Source organism: Zalophus californianus, chromosome 6 (assembly GCF_009762305.2).
Source record: "Zalophus californianus isolate mZalCal1 chromosome 6, mZalCal1.pri.v2, whole genome shotgun sequence".
Lineage (NCBI taxonomy): Eukaryota > Metazoa > Chordata > Mammalia > Carnivora > Otariidae > Zalophus > Zalophus californianus.
This window is the reverse complement of record NC_045600.1, coordinates 83,948,947-83,975,576: the sequence shown is the minus strand read 5'-3', so window position 1 is coordinate 83,975,576 and position 26,630 is coordinate 83,948,947. Positions and strand designations below refer to the sequence as shown.

The following is a 26,630-nucleotide window of genomic DNA, read 5'->3' as shown; positions in this document are numbered from 1 at the left end:
GGAAGGAGAGACTAAGCCTCCGGAGGCTCATTTTTGCCAGCTCAGATCTGCCCGGAAGCCGACGCCACCTGGCCAGAGGTGGGGCTCCGGCGACCTAAAGGGGCCCCTCCTCTGACCGGTCTGCGCCCAGCGGCGCTGGAGACACCCTCTCCTCCGCCCAGTACCGCGGGGAGACTCCGTCATCAATAATTCATTAAGAACCTCCTCTCCATTGGCTGACGCCACCACCCGCCCTGGCAGCGGCCCAATGAGGAAGGACTTGAGCAAGCCTTCTGAATAGTGAACGAGCTGTCGTGACGTAACGACCGGAGATTGGCTGCGACGGCACGAGGCGGGGCCAGCTCGGGCGGCGGCGAGAGCGGCTGGGGCAGCTCAGAGGGAGCCGGAGAGGGTCGAACTCAGAGCGGGGTCGGAGCGCGGGGCAGGCACTGAGAGGGCCGGCGCGGGGCGCGGACCGGCTGCAGGATGTTCAGCTGGATGGGGCGGCAGGCGGGCGGGCGCGAGCGCGCGGGAGGCGCCGACGCGGTGCAGACGGTGACTGGCGGCCTGCGCTCGCTCTACCTGCGCAAGGTGCTGCCGCTGGAGGAGGCGTACCGCTTCCACGAGTTCCACTCGCCGGCGCTGGAGGACGCCGACTTCGAGAACAAGCCCATGATCCTGCTGGTGGGCCAGTACAGCACGGGCAAGACCACCTTCATCAGGTAACCCGCCCCGCCCGCTCGTCGCCCCTGCCGCGACCCCTGCTCCCACCACCTAGGTGGAGGCGGTCCTCCCCACGTGTGCGTGTGCTGTCACCAGCCTCCCACCGCCTCGGACGTCCTGCAGCGCCCACTCGCCCGTGCGGAATCCCCTCGCGGCCGTTTCCCCCTCCAGCCATCGGCGTGAGCTCAGGTTCTCCGTCCAAGCGCGGTGCCCGGGAGCCCTCAGCCTCGCCCCGGGGCGCGGCCGCCCAAGAAGGGGCCGCCTCTCCCCCATGCAGGCAGGAAGGTCCCCGAAACCCCTTTTCCATATACTCTGAGCCCTCCTTCCGTGCTCTTGGTAAGGGACTCTTCTGACTGGATTTGTCCGGTCACCCTGGCCCGGGACCCGGGGAAGGGAGGGAGGAGAGCGAGGCTGTAATAAGCATCTTCTTGATGAGCGAGTGAGGCCTAGGGCTAGAAATGGGGACGGAGGTGTGTGGTATCCGAATGGGCTGTTGAGTCATATTTGAAGAATTAAGCCCCCAGCGCATAACTATTTATTGAAGGAATGTATTAATGAATGAATGAATGCATGCATGCATGAATGAATGAATGGCAACAGTAAAGGGTACTTTTCCAATGCCCCCTTCCCTTGAAGTCCTTGCATGCCGTCCCCCACCACAGTGTTGGGGGGAGCGGGTAGAGAGGCCGCTTTTATTCAGCTCTTGCACAGCCTCGCCTTTATCCGGCCATAGGAAGTTAACTGTGTAGCAGCCCCAGCCGGCGCCCAGTGGAACTAAGGGGGAGTGTCGTATTACTCTTCGTTGGTTTCCATTTCTTAGGTGGGTCATTCCCTCCTCCCTTGACAACTGAAAATATTTGTCATGCTTGCTCTGTCTCCAAAAGCAAACAATTACCGTGCATGCCCTAAGGCTCAACTCATATAGCTTCCTCTGAAGTGATTTTTGTTGGGAAATCATTTACATCGAAACAAATTGCTTTTTGAAGAGACTGTGTTACTTCTAAAGCAGAAGTAAGACACTTTTTAAGACTCACTTTTTTAGGGGTTAGGAAACTTATTTTCCTGGATTAAACTCTGGGTCAGTTTAACAAAGGACTAATCATTTAAGGTTTTGGTCCAGGGTTTGGGAAATTGTAACAATCTCTCCATCATTGATGTTCAACCGGTGTTCAGAAAACTGCATCTATATTTGGATATATGCCTTTTCTATTAAACAGTGGCCTCTTTTTCTCCACTCCAGTGACCTAAATAGTTCCTACAAATAGAGTAGTTGTCACTACAGGAAATGTGTTCAATCCAGACGTACAGATACACTATGAATGAATTCAGCAAAGCAAATACACTGTATTGAAATATAGTTCTAGATAGTAAAGTGAACGTGAAGGAAGACTGAAGGAAATAATTTTTAAATTGACTTATTTGGTGCTTATTAATAAGGGGAAAATAGTATTAAATATATCACCCCAGACACTCAAACCATAGAAGTGTTACAGTAACCAATACCTTGAAAGATGACAGACAATACCTTTAAGGTCTCGGTTTAAGTATATGGGATACTGAAGTATTGTGACCAAGTGGTACAAGAGTGGGAGGTGGGCCTTTTGAAACACACAGATAAAGGATAAGAAGCTGGCATTGTCATAATTATAATAATCGCAGACATGAGCCGTGGCACGCTCATGGCGCCCTGGGCAGTTCCTCCTGTCTCTCTGCCATGGGGCTTTCCTGTGCCCTGTGTGATTAGGGAGCCCTGGTGCTCCTGTGGCCCCCAGGATGTGATATGGCCATCTCTCTGCTTACATAGCCTCACTCTTCTCTCTCTTTCATCATTTGTGGGGAGTTCTGTGGAATGGCTAAGCATAATTTTAAGAAGGATTTTGAGATTTGACTCCTGGCAACTTCCTTCAAATGGACCACTTCTCAGTAGGCACTGGAGCCATGTGCAACCTCAGGGTGAGGGAGGAGTCACCTTACCAAGAAGTCACTTGCTCTTGAGACCTTCCCTGGCCTAAGTGACTTTGTCCTTAGGTAGTGGGCACAAAGTGGACCTGTGAGGTTAGAAGGAAATCAAGGTGGACAGGAAGCTTGGTGAGCCAACACAGACCTGAGTTTGGTTTCAGAGTGGAGCTAGGAGGAAGAGATTTAACTCCTAGGAGGAAAGCCCCAAACAAAAGGGCAGCTACCCTCTAGAGCCTGCCCTCGGACTGGGAAGCAGTGGAGTTGGCCCAGGGTGCTGACCATCCTGGATCCTGCCTACACCCAGTGCTATCTTTCTTTCTGAAGCCAGTCAGTGCCTCGGTTGTTCATGTCTAGCCATTGAGCACTAGAAGCTCATACTTGGCTATGGGGTGCATCTATTTACATAGTCAAAGATTTCCATCCACCTGGCTTCCTGTATATCCCAAGAGGTCACTGGTAACACAGAGCATGCACTCATAGGAAGGAAACTTCTCTCATTCTAAAGCCAATCAGCAAAGCCTTTGGTGTGCATTGGACACCTTTAATAAAACCATTCTTCCCTCCTTTTGTCCCATGACTGGGAAGAAGTAAGAGCTCTACTAGAACATGGTGAGCCAAGACTTCATCAGGAATGAGGAAATTAAATGTGTGCCTTGTTCTAATAAAAAGGTCTTCTAGATGGGATGAAGAACCTGAGTGTCAGAAACTATATTTATTTTTTGGAAGTGTATGGAAGTATATGGAAGGAGAGTCTTGGTGGACCCTCCTCACCTGGATCACAAAACTGGCCCAGAAGGTGACTTCAGATGTGATGGAGCTATTTGTCAGTCTTCTTGAGATAGAAGCAGAACAGCTGATAAACCTATTGTCTCACTAACTGTTTTATTTCTCAGAAGGCAGAGGATGCTATGAGAGAAACCATGGATGCTCTACCTCTAACTAGCAAGTAAGAATTGGCCAAAAAGGAGAAGAGACGGGCATTGGGAAAAGTGGCTATGTTTTCTTAGACTATGTAACAACCAAGGAAGGGTGGATATTTGGCTCAGCCAGGCTTGTATCCAAAACCTGAGGAAAACAGATTTCAGAGATTCCCCCAGAAAATCCCTGGGCCCAAGTGCTATGAAGGAAGACATTTCCACTGAGAGGATGTGAGGCTCACTGAAAATCAATTCAAACCACATGATTGCAATATTTTGGTTTTTAAGAGCTCCATTTTCTCTCTTCCTCCTACACCCTGTCCCCTTCTCCCAGAAAAATTTATTCTAATGAGGACAAAAGAGGGAAGTCATTCAAGAAACTGTATAGGCTTTAAAAAGGTAGAGCCCAAAGCAATTAGGCAAGAAAAAGAAATGGAATGTAGATTGGAAAGAAGTAAAACCATCTCTGTTCACAAAGGGCATGATCATGTATATAGAAAATCCTAAGGATTTAGGAAAATTCTAAAAAATTTTAAACAAGTTCAGCAAGGTGTTAGGATACAAGATCAATATACAACATCAGTTACATTTCCATGCACTAGCAATGAACGATCTGAAATTTAGAAAATAATTCCTTTTATAATACATCTAAATGAATAAAATGTTTAGAAATAAATATAACAAAAATAGTGTAAAACTTATGCACTGAAAAATACGAAACTTTGTTTCAAGAAATTAAAGAAAACCTCAAAACAAAACAAAACAGGAAAGACATCCCCTGTGCATGGATTGGAAGACTTAATATTTTTAGAAGGGCAGTACTGCTCTAAGTGATCTATGATTCCATGCAGTCCCTACCAAAATCCCAACTGCCTTCTTTACAGAAATTGACAAGCTGATCCTAAGATTCAGTCAGAAATTGAGGGATCCAGATTAGCCAAGACAGTCCTGAAAGAGAACAAAATTGGAGTTCTCAGGGGCGCCTGGGTGGCTCAGTTGGTTAAGCGACTGCCTTCGGCTCAGGTCATGATCCTGGAGTCTTGGGATCGAGTCCCACATCGGGCTCCCTGCTCGGCAGGGAGTCTGCTTCTCCCTCTGACCCTCTTCCCTCTCGTGCTCTCTATCTCTCATTCTCTCTCTCAAATCAATAAATAAAATCTTAAAAAAAAAAATTGGAGTTCTCATACTTTCTCATTTCAAAGCTTGCTACAAAGCTACAGGACAGTGTGATAGTAGCATAAGAATAGACGGAGACCGACAGAATAGAACTGAGAGTCCAGAAATAAACCCATATGTCTGGTAAATTTGTTTTTCCAAGGGTTCAAGACAATTCAATGGGGGAAACAACATTCTTTTCAACAAATAATGGTAGACAACTAGATATCCACATTGCAAAAGGAATAGAGAGTTACTGCTAATGGGTACAGGGTTTCTTTTGGGGTGATGGAAGTGTTCTGAAATTAGATAGTGGTATTAGTTGCACAACTTTGTGAAGTTACTAAAAACAGAGAAGTGTACCTTACCCTTTAAAGGAGTAGGTTTTGTGATATATGAATTTTATCTTGGTTAAAAATATAGAACAGTTCTGTCTTCCAGCAGTTCAGCATCCTGTGATTTCTTTAATTTCCATAAGTGTGCAGGTAGCTCCAGTCAAGTAATTTCTGCATCTGTATGCAATAATTTAAAATAAAAATGGTTGCCAGAAAGAAAGCAAACCAAAAATTATAGAAATAAGCCAAAAGAACACATGGACAAAAGGAACTAAGGAATATACATGAGGGGAGAGGGGAGTACAGGGCTGCCTGAGTGACTCAGTCAGTTAAGCGTCTGACTCTCGGTTTCAGCTCAGGTGGTGATCTCAGGTCATGAGATCAAGCCCCACAGTGGGCTCTGCGCTGAGCACAGTCTGCTTAAGATTCTCTCTCCCTCTGTCCCTCCCCCTTGCGTGATCTCTCTCTCTCTCTCTCTCTTTCAAATAAATAAATAAATCTTTAAAAAGAAAGAAAAGGGAGTATAAGTAGCTATCACACAGTGCCTATAGTTTCCCCCCATATATTCTTGTCAGTGTATAAACATGTTCATTCTTCCTAACACTCAAATTAAGTCAGTAAAATCAAAGTCTAATATTTTCCTGTAAAATATTTGATAAAGTTTTAAAATTGTGCTTTAAAACTTTAAATATTATTTAAATATAGTGTTAATAGGGGAAAGGGGGACTCGAGTTCCATCTGCAAGTGTGAGAACAAGGTTTGTGGACAGTGTGAAGTGTTAAGAAGCTGGTAAGCAGGCTGGAAAGGCGAAAATACCTCGGATAAGAAAAGGCCTTTTCTGGTATCATTAGAACAAGAAAAAGAATCAGGAAGTGATAGGCCCACTGCTTGGGACTCTTGCTGTAACCTTCAAAGAAAGCAGAACTACTCAGCTAGTATTGTTTTATCTCCTTTTCTCTCAAAAGCAAATGATCCAGAGATGGGAAAGGGAGCCCAGCCAGATGGGAGAGGGTATCCAAGCCCAGAGGGTGAGGAGCTCCCCAGGGGCGGCGTAAGCATGGCCCCATAAATACCAGGGGGGGTGAGGGCTAGATGGCAGGGCCAGATAGGAAGAACTTGTAGTTGTGCTCAAAGAGCTGTGTCTGGTGGTTTTTAAGAATTTACAAAGAATATGAGGAGTATCAGAAAACTTGAAGCAGGCAAATGTCCCAGTTTTCAGAAAAAGGGAGAAATAGATTCTATTAAAGAACAAAGCTCGACTTCATTCCTTTGATAAGCTCTAGAGTCTGTTATTAAAGTGAAGAGAAGTGAAGGCACTCACTAGGAGGCAGCCTGGTTTACCCATTAAAGAAATTCCCGTTAAGGAAACACTGCGGGCCCCATTGCGTGGTTCTCCAGGCACTGGAGCCCCTGAAAATGAGTCTTTTCTGCCAAATACCAAGCCCTTCGTAGATCTTTCTGAAATGTTGAAATATTTAGTTTTTACAGAAGAATGGACTATCTATAATATACAATATAAGATCATACCTGTATACCCCAGTGTCTATTTATTCAAATAATACTGATTTCCGGGAAGGGTCTGGCTATTCCAGAACTTAGAGTTTTGTGGGGAATATGGATAAGAATCCACAGGCCATTAGGGCTCTGGGTGACCAGAGCTGTGATACTAGCAGCACAGGGTGGGATGTGGGCATAAGAGGGGTCCTATATTCGGCTTGGAGGTTGGAAAAGGCCTCCCTGATGACACAGCCTAAAAGCTGAGCCCTGAGGAATGAGCCAGAATTAGCTGCCCAAACCAGACCAGGGAATGAGGGCAAGAAGTGTCAATGATGAGGCCCAGGTTCCTTGGATAACTGGGTGGGTGGTAGAGCTACCCACCAAGATGGAGACACACGGAGAGGAAGAGTGGGGGCACAATTATGAGTTTAGACTTAAACCCATTTTTAAGGAGACACCCAGGTGTAGAGTCCACAAGGGGTTGGACATATAGGTCTGGAGTGAGAGGAAGACGAGCTTGTGTCACCAGGGAGGTGGATGGTGATTCAGAGCTATCGTTGGGGTCTTTTGGTTGCGAGTAACAGAGACTCAAGTGAAGAAGGCTTAAGGAAAAACGTACATTTTCTCATGAAGCTGATCAGACCACGGTGTGCTGGCTTCAGGCCTGGCCTAGGACCCCAAGTGGCACCATCTGGTCTCTGTCTCTCAGCTCTGTTGCCTTCCTCAAGTTGGCTTCCCTCTCAGGCAGTTGCCCCTCATGGGGTAGGGGCAGGTGGCCATCTCTGATTCCAGACTCACCTTCTGCCAGCTCAGCAACGCCAGTGGGGGGAAAAAAAGAAAACCTCTTCCCAAAGGTTTCTGCAAAAGTCTTAGGTTTGAGTCTCATTGGTTAGACCTTGGCCATATACCCATCCTGAATCAATTCCTTGAGCCAGGAGAATGAAATACCCATGCCTGCAGTGGGGTGTTCGGCCCCCAAACCATGTGGACTAAGAGTGGGGAAACGTGGCTCCTCAGGGTGCTGCTATCAAAAAAGGGAAAATATTTGCTACATAGGTGATGCATCGGGCAGCCCCCACAAAAGCCAGGGAAAGAGAGGGCATGGCATGGTCAGCAGGGCCAGATGCTTCTGGGAAAAGGGTTGAAATGGATCCAGTGGATTAGCCATCAGGAGCCAGGGTGACCTTGGCAAGAGCCATGCCAGTAAGTGGTGGTGATGGAAGCCAGGTGGTGGTGGGCTGAGGAGTGAAGTGGGAGGTGAAGTGTCAAATATAGAAAACTCTCAGCAACTGGGTACTGCAGGGGAGGAGCTGTGCCCTGGTGACAGGCATTCCGATGAAAGCCATTATAAGTTGATGGAAGGGGCCTGTAGAAAGTGAGCAGCTGGTATCTCAGAAACCTAAGAAGAGGCAGGCCTCGGAGCAGGGGGGGGTGGGGCTCGAGGGCAGGGGGCTGTGGTGGGGGTGGCAGCAGTCCCAGAGGGAGACCCTGCATGTTGGCCTCCTGTCCACGTACTACATCACCTGCCTGACGAATGGTAGCAATGCCACCGGATGAGGAGAAATGTGAGGGGAAATGTGTTCGGGGGTTTTCGTTGTTTTTCTTTTTTTTTTAATTATAAAATTCTCTTCCTTAACTCACATCTAGAAGCTTACTTCTAAAAGACATTCAGTATAATTTTCAAGACCTTGGAAAATTATGAGCTAGAAAACCGTGGTCCCTGGATCTGCTATGGGTCAGAATCACTGGGAGCCTGAGAACAGATTCCAGGGGCCTCCATCCCAGACCTCCTGAATTGGAATTTCTGTGGGAGAGGCTCCGAAATCTGGTTTGAGTTTGGTTTGGGTTTGGTTTTTATAAACCACCTCCCAGAGTAATTCTTAGGTAGCCTCCGCCAGGAAATATTTGGGAACCATTGATAGACAAAGGTTCAGCTAATGGAATCATGATGGTTGAACTTTTGAAGCCTGAAGCCGGTCGGCCTCAACCCAGAAGAGGGAGGCTCACTTTGGTGGCCCTTCCATGGCATGTAGTCCAAGCTCCATCTGTTCACATTCTTAGTGAATGACCTAGATGAAGACATAGAAGTCATGCTTACAAAACTGGGAATTATGCAAAAAATGCAATTTAATAAATAGCCTTTTTCACTTAATATGATATGATGAACTTTTTCTTGTGTCATGAAGTAATCTTCAGAAATAGCTTCCATGATTGCATCCTAGTCTATCCTACAGCTTGGAACATTGTTTCTAATTTTATGCTGTTATCTGTAATATCACAGTGGACATTCTTGGCTGTCAATCTTTGTACGTCTCAGTTTTTTCTTTTCCTTAGAATAGCTGCCCAAGTATGAATTACTACATCAAAAGGTATAAATATTTGTCAAGTTTATGTATATTGCTGATTACATATACACCTATGTAATACATATATATGTAATATATATTTTATATAAAATAAAGCATTATATATTTTATCTTGAATATGTATATGTACATATATTCCTTTTCAGAAAAGTCATTCCAAATTAGATTCCCACCACAGAATCTAATATGAGGATCATTATTTCACCGAAGTATCTGTAAAACTATGTATTATTATTTAAAAACAAGTGTGACAGGAAAAAATTTATTTTTTTTAAGATTTTATTTATTTATTTTGAGAGAGAGAGAGCACAAGCAGAGGAGAGGGGCAGAGGCAGAGGGAGAAGCAGACTCCACACTGAGCAGGGAGCTTGATGCAGGACTGGATCCCAGGACCCTGGGATCATGACCCAAGCTGAAGGCAGATGCTTAACTGACTGAGCCACCCAGGCGCCCCTTGTTTTTTTATTTTTTTAGCACTATTGAATAATCCTACCTTTTCTCACTACCACATGAGGCTTCCTCATATGCTAACTTATTAAATATTGGGATCTTTTGGAACCTTTCTCTCCTGTTGTATTGCTCTGTAGGTAGATTCTTATGCCCACAACATACTGTCTTAAGGACTGTCACTTTAAAACATTCTTTAATTAAATGGTAATGCAGACCCTTCTGATCTCACTTCTCTTTATTTTACTAATACTGTCAATCATCATTTCCTGTTATTTTTTCAGAGGAACTTCAAAATTACTTCATTAGATTCTTCCCAGAAAATACTGTTGGGATCCATTTGTATTGGAACTGCATTTTATCTTGGTATTTGCTCTTCCCAAGCAGGAACACAGCATGGCTTTGACTCAGACCTTTTATAGATCTCAGAGAGGTGTTTGATTTACTTACATAGGGTTCTAGATACTCTATGTTGTTCTTAGGTATTTTATATTCCTTCTCTCTTATGAATCAGATTTTTTTCCTTTATATTTTCTAGATTGGTATTGCAAGTATGTGAGATAGCTACTGATTTTTATGCATTTTCGTTTTGTATCTGTTCATTTGATTGAAGTTATTCTGACAGCTTTTTAGTAGGGTCTCTTGGATTTTCTAGATAGACCACTGTATCAATTACATTCAGGATTACTTTGTTTCCTCTGCTGTTTCATATATGGTTGTATTGGGAAGCGAGCATCTACAGCAAACTTCTAATAGTGATGACAATGCTTTTGTTACTTCACCTTAAGATATGATGTTAGCTGCTGGTTTAATATTTTATAAATTAATCACATTAAGAAATTATCTATTATTAGTCTTAAAAGAATTTCATTTGAAAACACTACAACAGATGTTGAGCTTCATTAAATGCCTTTTTACTTTTTCTTTTAACCAGTGTTCTGTGGAAGGTAATTCTGGGAGATTGGTAATAGGTGTTCAAAAAGGGTCCTATAGTTAAGGAACTTCGGGAAAGGCTGTGTTCTATAGCGTCGTCATGAAGCTTTCCAGTGCTCCCGGATCAACCTCAAGTCTGTTGTCTGGTTCATAAATTACAAGTCCTCACGTAGAAGACACTTAATAGATCCTCATTGCATGAGCAAATGAATGACTGGAGAAATTAACAGGGTTATAAACAACTGGGAAGCATGTTGCCTTGGATTCCAGTGAACTTCCTCTCCCTTTTGTCTCCTTCCTTTCCTTGCTTTCTCTTTCTTCCAAGCCTCCTTCCAGAGTAGCATGGAAGGCAGAGTGGAGCAGCTTGTGGTACTGGTCCCAGTTAGACAGCAATGTGCCAGAAGCACATCTCGGCCATGCATGGTTGAAATGCCATTCATAGCTGGAAAAATCAAGCTGTGAAAGGCTTTATCCAGCAAATTCCAGTTTCTTGATCCCACAGGCTATTGTAGATTCCTTAGTAGGCACAGCAGTTTCAAAGATGATGTCAACTGAGCAAGGAGCCCTGGCCGTAATATGTCCATGATTCAACTAAAGGAAAAAAACAAAAATGAAAATAAAAGTCAGGTTTCACACATAAGGAAGACCTAGAGTCTTAAAATGGAAGTGAAGCTTGGCCTAACTTCGTTTTTTAACAACTCAAAGAGGATTAAAATTTTAAAGAAAGGGAGATATTTCTGATATTTATCTCAGCATTGTTTATAAGACCCAGAAATGGGAAACGATTTCAATGCCCAAGAGTAAGGAAGTGGCAAACTCAGTTGTTAGACATTCGTCTTAGAATAGTCTGCAGCTACTAAAAATTGTTTTCAAAGAATTTCTGATGGTATGAGGAAAAACTAATGGTGAAGAATCTAGATGCAAAATTATTTAAACATTTTGATCCCAACTTTAGAAAGAAAAAATTATATTCACAGAACTGTGACTGGATGGAAATAGATCAAAGTGTTAAAAGTAGTCATTAGCCTGTGCTAATGTGGTCTCTTGCGAGCTGCTTACCTTGTCCTAAGCAGGGATAAAATGCCTGCTCCAACAACAGTGAGGGCAAAGTGATAAAATGTGTATGAAATGCCTTATAAACAGTACAGTGTGGTTTCATAATAATCTATCGTTCAGTGATGTCCAGGAGTGGTGGTAGCAGTGGTGCTTATTTGCTAGGAAATAATTACATATTCCTGACCATTTTATAAGACTTTTGTGATAACAAATGTTTGATTCTTCTCCCACATGCATTTCTTGGGATTAAACACAAGGATAAACAAAGGACACTACTCTAAAAACATCATTTCTAGATTCAACACAAATCAGAGTTGAGGGACTAACCCTTTCTTTTCATTCGCTCTCCTAGTGAAATAGTGGATCAAGTATTATCAGTAAAAAAAATACATTATGTAAAGCTTTCCAACACTTACTATGCATTGAAATGTGTTTAAACTCATAGCCCTGAATTTTAAAATAAGGAAATATAACTGCTTCTCCACTGCCCTCAAAAGCGGTACTTTATTTCTTTCACATCTGTATGGCTTAAAACCTTAGTAACTGATACTCAAAAGAACAAAATGACTTTTGGAGATGGTTTCATGCTCTTTTTAAAAATGTCCTAGTCCATTGCAATGAATTGAACTCTCAAACTATGCACAGATGCCAATGTAGGCACCAGCATTTCTAAAAATCTCATCATTACACAAGCCATTTCTCTAGATTTTGGCTTGAGAATTTAAAAATAATGCTCATAAAACACCCCAAATATATGCACCATATTACTTTTTGGAGTGCTGATTTAATTATTCAATACCTACTAAGAAGTCTTAGATTTGTATATTTGTTACGAGTCACAGAATGCGTTCCTGTAAATGCTCCTGTTGCAGGCTGACTCAGCCTCTCAAGCTCTGATTCAGGGCAGGAAGTGTTCTCACAGGACGGGTAAGAAATCTAGGTTCTAACAAATGACTTAATCTCTGTGAGCCTTAGTTTTTTCATTTGTAAAATGGGGATAAAAATAATACCTACCCTGTAAGGTACTTAGGATGAAATAGATTTGTTCATATAAAGACTTTAGGACCTACCAAATCCTCAAAAGTTAGGTATACAGTAGTCCTGTTTTATGCGCTCTTCGACTTCCCATGGTTTCACTTACTCACTGTCAACCACAGTCTAGAAGCAGATGATTCTCCTTTTGACATACGGCGAGAAGGTCGGTAGTAGCTAATGCGATGTCACACAGTGCTCGTCGTTCACTTCACCTCACCTCATCACGTAGGCATTTTATCACCTCACATCACCATCAGAAGAATACAGTAGAGTAAGATATTTAGAGAGAAAGACCACATTACATAATTTGTATTACAGTATATTGTTATAATTGTTCTATTTTACTATTTTTGTTAAGCTCTTACTGTGCCTAATTTATAAATTAAACTTTATCATGTCTCTGTATGTGTAGGGAAAATCATTGTGCCTGTAGGGTTCAGGCATTTCCCTGAGGGGCTTAGAACGTATCCTCCATGAATAAGGGAGGACTACTGTATTACTAAAATAATTAATGCCTTGTCCGTGATTCCAAGCACAAGTCAGTACCTAGGCAGAACGCATGGATGAATACCCAGGGGAGACAACATTTGCAGAAGTCTGTCATTGAAGAATGTACCTTGTTTGTTTGTTTGTTTGTTTTTAGTCATTCTTAAGCCCATCTCTGAGAAGATGGTGCTTGAGTATCTTGAGGGACTTTTCATCATCCTGAAGATTTTCTTTTCCTCTTGACACAAATGACATTTCTTGCTGTGACGTTAAAAAATTTTTTTTCTGGCCCAAGCAATGGAAGGAAGAAGACACTATCCACATACACCCTTGCATGAAATCAGCTCCTTGAACCAAGGCTGGGCCAGTGTGCCCGGGAGCCATTTGGACAAGGCCACACCATGGCCTTTAGCGGACAGGGACAAAGAGATGGTGGGTCTCCCGTCCTCCCCGCCAACCCCCTGCCCAACTGCTTGGAATCCCAGATGTCTGTCTGTTTTTCTTTTTATGTTGATGGCTTGGAGCACTCACCCCTGGAAGTGGCAGCCCTTTCTGAGAACACAGGAGAAAGGAGAGCCAGGTGGAGCCAGGCACCAAACCCCTGTCTGACGCACGGGGTGCGTGTGCGGTGGGCTTGTCGGCCGTGCGCTGTGGCGGTATTCTGCTCCAGACTTCCCGTGGCCTCTTGTTCCTCTGAATTCTTGTTGTCGCAGATAACACCACAAGGTCCCCGGAACTCCTAGCTCTGAGAAAGCCTCTGATGCATCAACATTTAACACAGTTGCTCAGCCTCGTGCCTGTAGGTGACCCGTTTTTGTATGTCGTACCTCAGAATCCACTCCCACTCTCCGAGGCTCCCGGCTTTGAACCTCATCACTTTCTTTGCACTTTGTCCACGTCAGATACCCCGTGTGCTGGTTGGCCTTAGTTCCCTCACTGCCTCCGACACGCACCTGCCCACCTGGCAGTGTGACGGCAGTGTACCTGAGTTTCCCCATCCCCCGATGTAAAACTCTCCTGGGCAGTCAGCCTAGAGTATCGTATATTAACTCGTGTATCTGACAGGTCCTGCCTTGGGTGCCAGCAGCTGGGAGCTGTGTGGGACCCCAGCGCGACGGGTTGAGCCTGGTGGAAAAGCAAATGCCTCGGGCCAAGAGAGAGGAGCCCCAGGCTCCAAGTCCTGCACGGCCACTAGCGAGTCTGACCAGCAAGGTCTTTGCCGGCTCTAATCCTCAGTCTCTTCACCTGTCAAGACATGGGGTTGAGCCACACAATTCCTAAGAGAGTTTGGGACTCAAGGGTTCTGAGTGTGTGGATCACGCCTGGCAGGAAATGACAACGTATCAGAAAAGAAGAGATGGGCCCACAAACAGCACCAATACCAGGTGTTCCCGAGGAGGGTCCACAAGAGAAGAGGCGGTGGGGAGTGGCCAGAAAAAAAAGGTCCTGGAGTGCTCAGGGAGAGAGGACTGCCTGAAGGAGGTGACACTTTATAAAGTGACTTAAAGAGCAAGTAGGGTAGATGGTAGAGATCATGAGACACGATTCCCCGCCAGACAGAGGGAATGAAGCAAGGGAAGTCAGGGGCAGGAATTTTAGGCCTGGAAAAGACTAATCAGGGAGGGAAGAAGGCCTAAAATAGGTGAGGAGCAAGAACCCCAGAGCTCAAGGCAGAAGGGGGTGGCTCGTGGGGAAGGGAAGTCATCCGGGAAGGACTGGGTTGTTGGTGAAGGCTGTCTACTGAAAGTGGTACTTGAGAAAAGCAATCTCATCTTGCAGGGCAGATGGGGGAGAGGGAGGCTGGGGGGCAGCTGGACAGGACAGAGTGACCAGAGCCCACCTGAGGTGTGGTGAGGAGGCAGAAAAGTGAGGGAGGGAGGCCAGAGCCAGATGGCCACCTGAAGGAGGGTGTGGAGAAAGCCGGTCAAGCCCCCGGACACTGGTTCAGCACCTTCTTTGTTCCAGATGCTGTGTTAGATGCTAGGGTACAGTAGAGGGCCAGACAGACGAGGGCCTCCCTCTCAAGGTGCTCCTAATATCCTGGGACAATGACATGCCAACAGGAACCTGGCACAGTATCAACTCTTGCTAAGTGCTCTGATTAGCTTATGAGGGGGAGGGACGGGGAACCAGACTGGAGAGGCTTCTGTGTCAGGGTGCTCCCCAAGGAAGTATTATCATGTGACACGCAGAGATCTGGGGGAGGGCGTTCCGAGGTAGGAATGGCCTTGGCATCTTGAAAAGGTGGCGCAAAGTCCAGTGTGATCAGACATTCAAACACTCATTATTTCAACAAGTATTTATTGAGCACCCCAACCATGTGCCAGAGATTGTTGCAAGCATGTGGGAAGCATTAGTGAACAGAAGAGACTAAAAGCCCTGCTTTCCTGCAACATATAGTCTACCAGGTAGAGGCAGGGAATAAGTCATAAATACAATAAGTGAATTTTACAGCCATGGGAAAGAGAACACAATTTTTTTTCTAATTTTTTTGCTGTTACAGATAATGCTGCAACGGACATCTTCACACAAAAATCTTTTTCCTGTGTCTAGGATTTTTGCTAAAGATGGATTTCAAAAAGGAGAACTGCCCCCATTTTAAAGGCTTTTGACACAAAGTATCAAATTGCTTTTCAGCGAGGTTATACCAACTGATTATTCCACTAATATACATAAGGGTGTCTATTTTACCACATCCTCACCAGAGTTGGGTATTATGAGCTCTTTAAAGTGTTAATACATTGGGCGCCTGGGTGACTCAGTTGGTTAAGCGACGGCCTTCGGCTCAGGTCATGATCCTGGAGTCCTGGGATCGAGTCCCGCATCGGGCTCCCTGCTCGGCAAGGAGGCTGCTTCTCCCTCTGACCCTCTCCCCTCTCATGTACTCTCTCTCTCTCATTCTCGCTCTCTCAGATAAATAAAGACATACAATTATGTCTTTATTGGTATCGCTTTGATAACGAAATTGAACACTGAATTTTGGCTTCTTATTATCTGCAGAGAAAGTTATCACTAAGCAGATTAACAAGGTAAACAAGCTACACAAGAGCCCTTCCTAGTTCTACTTCTCTTCTGTGTCTGGCACCCAAAGATGGAATGATTTATCAAAGTCACAGTTCAGAGGCACCTTTTCAAACTGATTCACATTAGCAACATACTTTAACAAATATCTGTCAAATATAAACCAAAATATATGTAAGTATACTTTTCAAATAATTTATTAAAGTTCTGTCTGGCAGGGTTGCTACTTGGGACATTCTAGCTTCTCTTACATTATGAACTTGAAAATAAGAAACACATGCTCTTCTTGAAACAATTTCATACTTTAGGCTTTTCATTGAAACCCCTATTATTCCCAAATTAGTGGGGTTTGTTGTGCTTTTATATAAACCTATATATTTATGTAAACATCAAAAGCAATCCAGGCTCTCCTTGGCCTGACTTACACACCTTTACGTGTGAGTTACTTCCCTGCTGAGGACCTGCTGCTGAACCACGGCATCCACACACCTCTCCACCCCTGCCTGAGCCCCATCCACACTTCCCGAGGCCGGGAGCTGAAGGGCCCTCCTCCTGCCCAGGCCTGGGAAGGTGCTGAGAAGGGGCAAGATTGCAGAAAGCTGCCCAAGGCGGGGCCCAACACTGGGTTTTCCCCAAAAAGGTATTGCTACAGTTCTTGTCTGGTTTCTATTTTATTGGGGTGTCTGTGAACATTGTGGGCTATCTTGCAAGCCAGCCATTGCTGTTAACATTGATTCTGTGGGAGAGTGCCTGTCAAGTTTCAAGCGAACACTTGGATCTGAGCCTTTTGTGAGAACTGTGTGTGCTGCAGGGAGCCTGGTGACATTGATTGCTGTTCTTCCAAACCCAGGCCCCCCTCCTCGGTGGTCCCCCTTCCTCTGTCCCACGGATCTCCTGGCATAGCGTCATCCAGGCCATGGGGCGTGGAAATCAGAGTGGACTTGGGAGCGGTGTGATCTGGACTTGAATCCTAGCTTTGCTGATGAATGACTTCAGACTTGAGATCCCAGAGTGGCTGTAAAACCGAAATTCCACATTCGTATGTGTATATGAAACTCACACACTCTCTTTACACTCTGCAAGTGCTGGAGTTTCACAGAGCATGAGATGCTATTGCTGGCTTCTACCAGTATTTCTAAGATTTGTGTGGAATTTCGTAAGATTTTGTAAATGTGAACATTTCTGCTCCTAAGGGTATTTACGAGTATGCTCAGTGCCTGAAAAAGCTTTGAAATTTTTAAAAAATCAAATTTGAACATGTTTGGAAAAGTATCTCCTTCTCTCCCCAGCTTTTCTCTAGGGAGAACAGAGAGAGCTGGTGCCTTGTTAGGGCAGCCCCAGGACCATGCAGGAAGACAGTGGGGGAGAACTCTCCTCCCTCACTTTTGAGGAGAAATAGGATTGCAGTGTCTATGGCCAGCACACTCTGCATGAGGGCCCTGAACCCCCCCTGTGCGCCTCATCTCAGAGCAAACCACCAGCTCAAACCCAGGTTTAAAACATTGTCTGAAGGGGCGCCTGGGTGGCTCAGTTGGTTAAGCGTCTGCCTTCGGCTCAGGTCATGATCCCAGATGCCTGGGATCGAGCCCCGCATCGGGCTCCCTGCTCGGCGGGGAGCCTGCTTCTCCCTCTGCCCCTCCCCTGCTCATGCTCTCTCTCACTCTTTCACACACCCTCTCTCTCTCCCTCTCTCTCATAAATAAATAAAATCTTTAAATAAACAGAAACAAAGAAAAACATTGTCTGGAGACAGCACAAGACCTGGAGTCCAACTGCCTGCATTCCATTTCCACCGAAACACACTTATTGTGTGACCTTAGGCAAGTTGCTTAGCCTTTCTGATGCCCCAGTTTTCCCACCTGTAAAATGGGAATAATGTTAGTGCCCACTACAGAGTGTTATGGGGATTACACGAACAACTGTGCACATGGAGGGCTTTGTACTCCAGGTAAATAACGAGCACTTGGTAAATGCTGGGTGCTGTTATCTGATCGTCCGTTCACATTTCCTCAAAAGTTAGGGGACATATTTAAATGTTATCTATTCTGGTGCTCCACAACCTCACAGAAAGAAATGTAGAAACTTTGGATGACATAAAAACTAGCAATGAAATCAATTAAATGTTCAGAATATAGCCTGCTGAGATGGCTAAACGATTTCAGTTTTTTATTTTATATAGAAAACATAGGTGTCAGGGATGGCCTAATTTCTTATTCTTAGAAAGATGGCGAAATTGTGTTAGACAGTTGAGAGTGTAGTCCCTTCTGTCCCAGGAAATAAAATGACAGGCTCAGACCTAAATTTGATCAGTTGGGACATTTTAAAAAATAAATAGTTGTTAGGCATGGGGAGCTGGAGAAAACTGTGCACATTCATGCCCTGGAGCTTCTCTCCCAGGGTCAAGGGTCATCGCCCTGGCAGGCTTGGGACATGGCTCCTCCCTAATCACCTGCAACAGGGATTCCTTTCCACCGCTCCCCACTCCCAGAACCTTTTCCCAGTCACTTTCAAGTGTTCTCTGAAGGTGTTGCCTTTCCACCTGTTGCTTGGTAATGAGGGAAATGTATTCCAAAGTACTCCTTTCTTCATGTTCCCCTTGGCTGCAAAGGAAGGAGGGAATAGTCTTTGCCCTGCCCCCGCCCCATTCCACATATGCATAAATACAGGGAAGTGTGTTTCTTCTTCATGGAAAGGAAGTCTTGGTGGTGAGGGAGGGGCTCCGAGGGGCTTCGGCTGAATGAAATGCTGGTGGTGGAAGGCTGGTGCAGAGGAGTGAGTTAGGGCTCAGCCATTTTCCATATAAAGCAGACTTTCCCCACCACTCTACCTCTGGCCGCCTTGCCCCACCCCAGCCGTATCACTGAGCCAGTCCTTGACCTATATCCCATCAGTTGGTCTTCTGGGCCCCCTGAATAGGAACCATCAGTGACATTTGCTAGGCCCACCTGCCCAGTTGTGCAGGTTAAACTCCATGAGGGCACTGGGCAGGGGAGCATGTTGCAGGGTAGAATCCAGCTAGCTTGCTAAGCTGTGAACCCTGGTGCAGGGCTGTGTCTGCCCGGAGGAAGGGGCATCTTCTTCCAGTTTGCACATAGGACTAGTAATGGCCCTGGTGGTATCAAATCTGACCCCTCCCAAGACACCCCTTCTTCAACCCCCATTCCTCATAACAGCCTCTGTTGCTGCAGAATTCTTTGGAGATCAGCTTCTATGGCCATTACCTCCAGGAGCCTAGGGGAGCTGTAAAGTGCACAGGGAGGATGTGCTGGCCTCATTGATCACCAGTGACAAGGAAGGGAGATGGTTCATTATTTCATTCACTACACTGAGTGCCCTCTGTGGGCAGGCATGGTGCTGGGTGCTGGGGCTATGCGTCTGGCCATAGGCATGGGCCTGCCTGCAAGGGCCCACGATGAGAAAAATGCAGTGCCCCTGGTGAGCACCATCATGGCTGCAGGCACAGGGTGCCCGGGGCCCACAGAGGAGGTGTGCCCAACACACTGGAGGGATGGGAACACTTCCCAAAAGGAGGTGGGCCTGAGCAGGTTCTCGCAGGATGCACAGGAGCTGGCTGGGTACAGTTCCCTGGGGTGGTGTCTATGGTGCCACTGGAACCAGGAATGGGAATTGTGCTGAGCAGAGGTACGTTTTCAGAAGACCCAGGAAGTCTGCAAGATGCCTGACCTGTTACTAGGCCTCAAGGGGGAGGGAAGGTGGGGCTTCTTAAGCTTTGGAAATTTGTCATTAGCAAAAGAGTAAAATGCCAATCATTCTCCTTTTCTTGGTGGTTATATTTCTAGGCCCAGGAAGCTTTCTGGCCTCTTGCTTTGTGATAACTTGCTAAGTTTCTTTTGTTTCCCTCTCCTAGATACTTACTGGAACAAGATTTCCCAGGCATGAGGATTGGTCCAGAGCCTACCACCGATTCCTTCATTGCTGTGATGTACGGGGAGACTGAGGGCAGCACCCCAGGGAACGCTTTAGTCGTGGACCCCAAAAAGCCATTTCGAAAGCTTAGTCGCTTTGGAAATGCATTCCTGAATCGGTAAGGACCAGCAGCCCGCCATCTTTGGTCAGGTTGTTTAAACCTTTTCTTTGAATTCTTGCCAATTATGTATAAAGTTTCAATAACAGGATGGAGCATGTCTATTCTAGAAGAGAGAAGATATAGAGAATATGCTTCTGTATTCAAGTATTTGCAAAGATTATCATAGAAAATGATCATTTATTGCCTATTCTGGGTGGCTTCAGAGGACAGAGCTAAGGCCCCGGGATTGGATGTTATAAGGGCACACAGTACAAAGAATAAATTTCTAATATTTCAGCTGCACAGAAATGGATTAAGTTGCCTTGTCAGGAAGCAAGCTCCCCGTCACTGACAATGTTAAGTGTTGGCTGGATGGCCGCTGCTCAAGCATGGTGTGCTGGGGACTCCTGTACTGAGAACTTAGCCCAGAGGACCCCTGGGGTTCGCCTGACCCCCAGACTCAGCCTGTTGATTATTCCAGGACAGGTCACCTCACCTGCCCGGCTCGCTGCCTCTTAGGCTTCTCACTCCCATGTTCTGAGCCTCTCCCTTATTCATTAAGGCGGGGCAGGGGAAGTAGAGGCAAAACAATACAAAAAGTTAAATTTGTGACTTAGTCATTCTATGACAGAAGTGAAGTTGGGGGATGGCTGAGGTTCTGTCTTAGCTGGAGCTCTGTTTCGTTTATACTACCCTGTACCCTCTCCCCAGGGCTCCCAGTGAAACAGGGGGGTGTGGATGCAGGGCACCTGCCCTCTTGGACTGACCTGCCATCGCCTCCCTCTCCTTCCTCCTTTTTGCTACTCCTAGCTTTTTTTTTTTTTAAAACCTTTTTCTCTTTCTTCTCTCCTGCCCTACCCCTCGGCCCTCCATTCCCCTCTTTTATGAGTCTCCTGCCTTAGACCAGTTACTCTGGGGGTGTGGACTGTGGGGGTGCAAAGCCAGAGAGGGGTCATCCAAACAAAGGAAACTTTTTAAATGGTTTAAAAAATAGAAATGGATCCTCCCAGCCATCTGCTGTCCTCCCAGAGGCTGAGATGTCTCATCGCACAACTCCGGGGGGCGCCATTCACAAGGACGAGGGGAAGAATGATTGTGTCCAGGCGCTGTGCAGTGGCTCTGCCGAGGGCATCCCAGACAACCTCCAGAGATGCCTCTGAGAGAAACCAGACTCGAAGGACTTTTTTATGCTCTTATCATAAATCGAAGGAGGCATCCAAATGGCAGCCGGGGAATATGGCAGTAGGATGAACAGAAATGCAGAGATGATGTAGATGGAGTCACAGAGAAATCCCATCTCGCTGCTGACAGTGATTTGCAGACTACTGTCCAGATGATTTTTTTCCACCTGCAGGATGCTCTCTGGGAGGAGTTTCCTCCCCATCTCCAGAGCGGCCTTGGTTGGCACCGGAGCCTCTCCTGTGGGAGAAGTAGGGGTTGAGCCCAGGTGGGAGAACATCAGAGGGTCTCCTGAGACAATTGAGGGGAAGTGGGACAAAAAGCTACCCCATCAGGGCCTCCGGGGAGCCCTGGTCATGGAGCAGGCAATAGCCAGTCTTCCTGTCCCAAGATGGGCCCTGGAAGGTTCCAGAGGCCTGGAAAGTGCAGGGCACAAGGTCCTTCTCCATGAGAGACTGGCCTGGAATCCCGTGGTTTCATTACCACTGCCTTGAGTCTTACTCTCTTTTTGCCGGACAAAGGCTTAAAAAAGAAATAAGCTGCCACTTTTTTCAAATGCCTATCTTGTGAAGTCCACATTCACAAGGGGAAACCCTGGAAGAATGGCTGTCGGCTTGTTTTCTTTTGGCAGATGATTTATTTCCCTGACAAACCTTTTTTCAAATGCCAAAGATACACCAGATGAGTATGGATAAGAAGCATTTAAGAAAATTTCGAGGGGCGCCTGGGTGGCTCAGTTGTTAAGCATCTGCCTTCGGCTCAGGTCATGGTCCCAGGGTCCTGGGATCAAGTCCCGCATCGGGCTCCCTGCTCAGCGGGAAGCCTGCTTCTCCCTCTCCCACTCCCCCTGCTTGTGTTCCCTCTCTCGCACTGTGTCTCGCTCTGTCAAATAAATAAATAAAATCTTAAAAAAAAAAAAAGAAAATTTCGAATGGCGAGTCTCATTATCTGGGATCTAAAACTTGCTGAAAATAACCCATGCGTTATATAATCAAGCATTAATTAAATTGAGAATACATAGAAAAATATTAGTAAATAGTAATATGGCATTTACTGTGTGTGAGATAGAGTTCTAGACTTTACTTGTATATTAGCTCTAAATCCTCAGCAAACCCCTGTGACCTAGGTGCTGCTCTTACCCCCAAGGTAGACAGGAGGAGTTGATGCATAGAAGTTAATTTAACTTCCACAGGGTCACTCAGCTGGTGAGTGGCAGCTCAAATTGGAACTCAGGCCATGTGGCCCACAGTCCCTACTGGTGACCACTGGACCGCCGAAGGGCTTGACACTTGGACTGAGAAACACTGCCTACTGCCCTCTATCGAATTTTGAAGGCTGTCCTTAATGTAGCCCACGAACAATGATGATAAAGGTGATGATTTTTGTCCCCAACTATCGATTAATAATTTCATACACACTCCTTTTTCTGGGTTAATAAGACAATGCTACAATGGCCATTTGACAGGTGAGAAAACTGAGAGCAAAGAAGTAAAATGATTTACCCAAGAAAAGGGAGAGCCAATATTAGAATTCAGTTTCCTCTTCCCTTCTGTCTACCACCCTCCACCTCATGGAGCACTGGCAGAGAAGAGTTTCTGTTCTAGCCATGCCGGTGGCCATGCACATGTGAGGCTCACATGTAAGGGACGTGCCTCATCAGCACCTAAGAGTAAACAGCACGACTAAGTCATATCCACCCAACACTGCTGTTGTTTCTCCCGGTGCTTACACAAGAAAAAAGTCAATTAGTGTTGGGCGCTCAAACATGTGTATGTAATTATAGTGTCCCTATGGGAGCACCAGCGGGGCTAACTCTAAAGGCAGGCAAACCCCTCTTTACATAGCATACTTTCTGGGAACCAGATCCAAATACAGTACTTAATAGGAATGGGACCTGGTTGTCTGCAGGGGAGAACTTTCTCCCCACACCCACCGAGCAACCACCAGTCACCCCTGGGTTAGGTCTCATTACCCTGACCCTCTCATTACAGGGCATTGGCTTGAGGCTCTGCCCCCAGGGGCATTTTTCAAAGAGGTTAGTACTTCACAAGGTGGTACCAGGTGACACCTGGAGGGTGTCAGCCTCGAAGCATTAGGCAAACCGTGCAGCCTGAGTTTCAACGTGGAAGGATGGTTTCTAAGAAAGTAACAGAGGGTCTAGGAAGCAGTTCTGAGAAAAGAAGACAAATTCCCAAAAAGGCAGCTTCAAATTATAGAAATTCCACACTTGAACAATGAAAGGAGTTGAGTGTAGAACAAAAAGTTCTATGGAAACAACGTTAATGCGGCATTCCAGAACTCCACCATGCTACCTTGCTTTTGAGAGGAATTCCACAGTCGGGCCTGTCTCGGAGCTGCTCTGTGGGAATGTGGTCACCGAACGTCCACAGTCTGTTACCAGGAGGCAGTTCCAGCTCACGCAGGAGGAGATGGATGACCAGCAGCCCCCCCGAAGACACAAGGCCTGGGAGGCTCTGCGTATCTTGGTCAGTTCCAGAAGTGTCAGGACTGGCTCTGACATTTCCCCTCAGCAATCTGCTTTTTGAACTGGATGTTATGTTTCTCCCTCAGTCTGCTTTTCTAAACATGGTAGTCTTTTTTTTTTTTTATCCAGATAGCTGCAGGCATTGTTTAGTTTAAGATCTAGTTTAATTTTAAATCGTGGTCGTCCACAGAAGAAATTCTTAATCTCATCTCCTCATTGCCTCCGTTTCCTTTTGAAAAATAACTTGAACCAGTGGCCCTAGGGATTGAAATTTTGAAACTTTCTTTCAAGCTGAAGGAATCTGAATGGTACTTCCAGCGCACCTCTCCTTTTAGCCAGGCATGATGACAGCGATGATAAAATACAAACCCACTGTCTCATGTTGGTGTGAAGATTTAGCAATAATAGAATATATATATGTATTTTTGGACTTAACTCTGCCACCTCTCTGTAATTAAATGAAGCCTTAGTAATAGTAATGGGCTTTTTTTTATATGAATATTACAGTCACTTAGGACCATTGGGATTTTTTTTTTAACTGGCTTCCTACAAGCATACAGCATCAGTGCAGACACGTGCGAGCTCCGTCAGCTAATTTAGATGCAGAGATTAAGGAAAAGATGCTTTTGCCAAGAATCACCAGCAAACTTGTTACTTTCTTTTTAATCTGGGTAATGAACTGGTCCTGTTCATTTATTTGTTCATTTTGTGGTGGGTTTATCCGTAATAACCCCCCTGAAGCTCTTCCCATTAATCTTTAAGCGCAGGATTTGTGGTGGCTGCCAGGTCTTTAACCATTGTTCTTCACTGGCAGCTGCCTCCACGGTCCAGGTCCTGATAGTCTAGAAAACCAGCTTTACCCGCTGCACTCAGGCAAAACTTCCCAGCACCGGGGCCTTGCTGTTCCCCGCTGTGGCTGTCAGGAACGAGAGGCTTTGGTTTAGAAAAGTACGTATTTGGGTTGCACCACATGAAATTGCCCGTATTCAGCCAGCCTTGACTTGTAACAGTGGTGATGCTATAAGATTCGATCTATAGGGGGTAGCTGTGGGCTTCTTGTAGTCTGGATGTGAAATTAAACTCCCCCTGGGCAGGGAAGGTTTGATCAGCCATTTGTGGCAGGACCATGTAATGATAATGATTGTGGGTTGGTTGTCAAAGTCTTTTTGTGTATCGTATGCTCTTTACTGTGCCATCTTAGGAAGTCATGTCCTCTCTCTGGTCTCTCTTTAATTAGTCTATGAGCTGGGGTTGAAGGAGATGCTTTGAAGCTGCACCCTACTCTGTCCGTTGTAAGCATCCGATCTGATCTGAACCTGATGACAAGGTGGGAGTTCTCGGGCTGGTAGAATTGCTCAGATCCCTAGAACTCACAGTGTGAGTGAGCAAGGTCTTCTGGCTCCTGGCACCTCTGCCCTCCAGCAGTGGGCTGAGAGCACGTCACAGGGGAGCCTCCAAGTGCGGAATTCCGGGGCTGTGGCACATCACTCCCTTGTTGGGGGATGTTGCCCTCTGTGATGAGGTACATAGTAATGGTTCAGATGCACAAAATGGTGGTAGCAGCCTAGTAGTCGAAAACCCGGGCCCGAGTCCAAACTGCTGGGTTAGCATCCCAGCTCCATCACTTACCAGCCGTGTGACTTGGCAAGTTGTGATATGTGCCCCTCTGTGCCCCAGTCTCCTCCCGTGTAAATGGCAGCACATAGCCCCTACCTCTCAGGTTGTGGCGAGGATTGAGTGAGTTAAAATGTATACAGAAAGTGTTTAAAGCAGTGTTTAGACACATAGTAGGTGGACAGTAAATGTGCCATTTTATTATCACTGTACCTGCTGGAGATCCCTACATTGTTTGGAAATCAAAAGCAGCATGAAGGTATTCTAAAATGTTGATCATCAAATTGGAATGTTAGCATTTAGAGGCAATTTTAAAATCCCTGCTCCTCTCACCTCCCAGTTTTATTATGCAGCAGGACCTTACAGCCCAGACTATTCCTTGATCCAACCCCCTTTCTGCTCCCCCTGAGCCGCCTTTGGGTGTGGGAGTGGCAGAGAATGAGGGTCACGCGCAGAGTTGGTGCCCATCCTCCTCTCCTTTTATCAGAGAACAAGGTGCATCAGGGCAGCCCTGGGTGCGGCAACACTGCCTAACAGCTTCTGTGAGGCTCCTGGGCTTAACCGGCCACAGGTCTGCGTATTTCATGGGAAATGTAGAAGGCAAGGGCACAAATGCACTTATGTTCGTCACTCTGGGAAGGAGGAGGAAATCCATCTTGGGACAGCAAATCTGTGCTTGGAAACATTTCAGCACACAAGCATAAGCCAGAAAAGCCTGACCTAGGGCTGACTCTAATATACCCAATCAATAACCTTGCCTTTCACCTTCCTTTCTTAGAGCATAAAAGTAAGACAGGATTGCTGTAACAGCATTGCATTAGGATTTTTTCTGATTACAATACAATTATTTAAGAAAATGTATGTGTGGTTCTAACTCCTCGTGTATGAGGCCTGCCCCCACACAAGGGTCTGAAAGCTGACTTGTGCTCTGTGTTCCTTGCCACACCACCCCTCCCCCCCTTCCCCACTCCCTGACCCCCACCCCCTACCTCACAGACTTTCTTGCTTTCTTTCCTGGAGTGTAGCCTGGTTTTGCACACACAACCCAACCACCCCCTCTCAGGGTGCCCCTGGAGAGCTCCCTCCTCCTCTCCCCACCATCTTCCCCCACCCCTGCCCCCTCCCCTTCATCCCTCCCCTTCTGTCTCCTCCCTTTTTCTGCAGTTATCCCCGTGGGCCCCTCAGCCTGCCCCCTTGTTTATTGTGTGGTAACGTCACCGTCACCACATTCACCGTATCTGATGGCATCTTGTTTCGGGGCTCACAGATTTTGCCTGATTTCGCCTCTGCCGTTATGTCAGGAGGCATGGGAGTTGCTGAAAGTTTGTCACTTTGCAGAGAGAGAGTGGACAGTTTATACGTTTTGGATGCCTCTATTAACTCCACACTCAAATCCAGGGGTTTTGTGTTTTGGAA

General features: G+C 45.9%; 1 protein-coding gene across 1 annotated transcript in view; it reads left to right on the top strand.

Annotated features, from left to right (window-relative positions):
- The first annotated feature begins 358 nt into the window (after positions 1–358).
- EHD4 (EH domain containing 4) overlaps positions 359–26,630 on the top strand; it is a 75,193-nt gene continuing 48,921 nt past the window's right edge. Inside the window, exons 1-2 of the mRNA XM_027570598.2 lie at positions 359–701; positions 19,778–19,954. Of these exons, the coding sequence (XP_027426399.1) occupies positions 466–701; positions 19,778–19,954 (413 nt within the window). The 5' untranslated portion in view covers positions 359–465. The remainder of the gene's footprint in view (positions 702–19,777; positions 19,955–26,630) is intronic.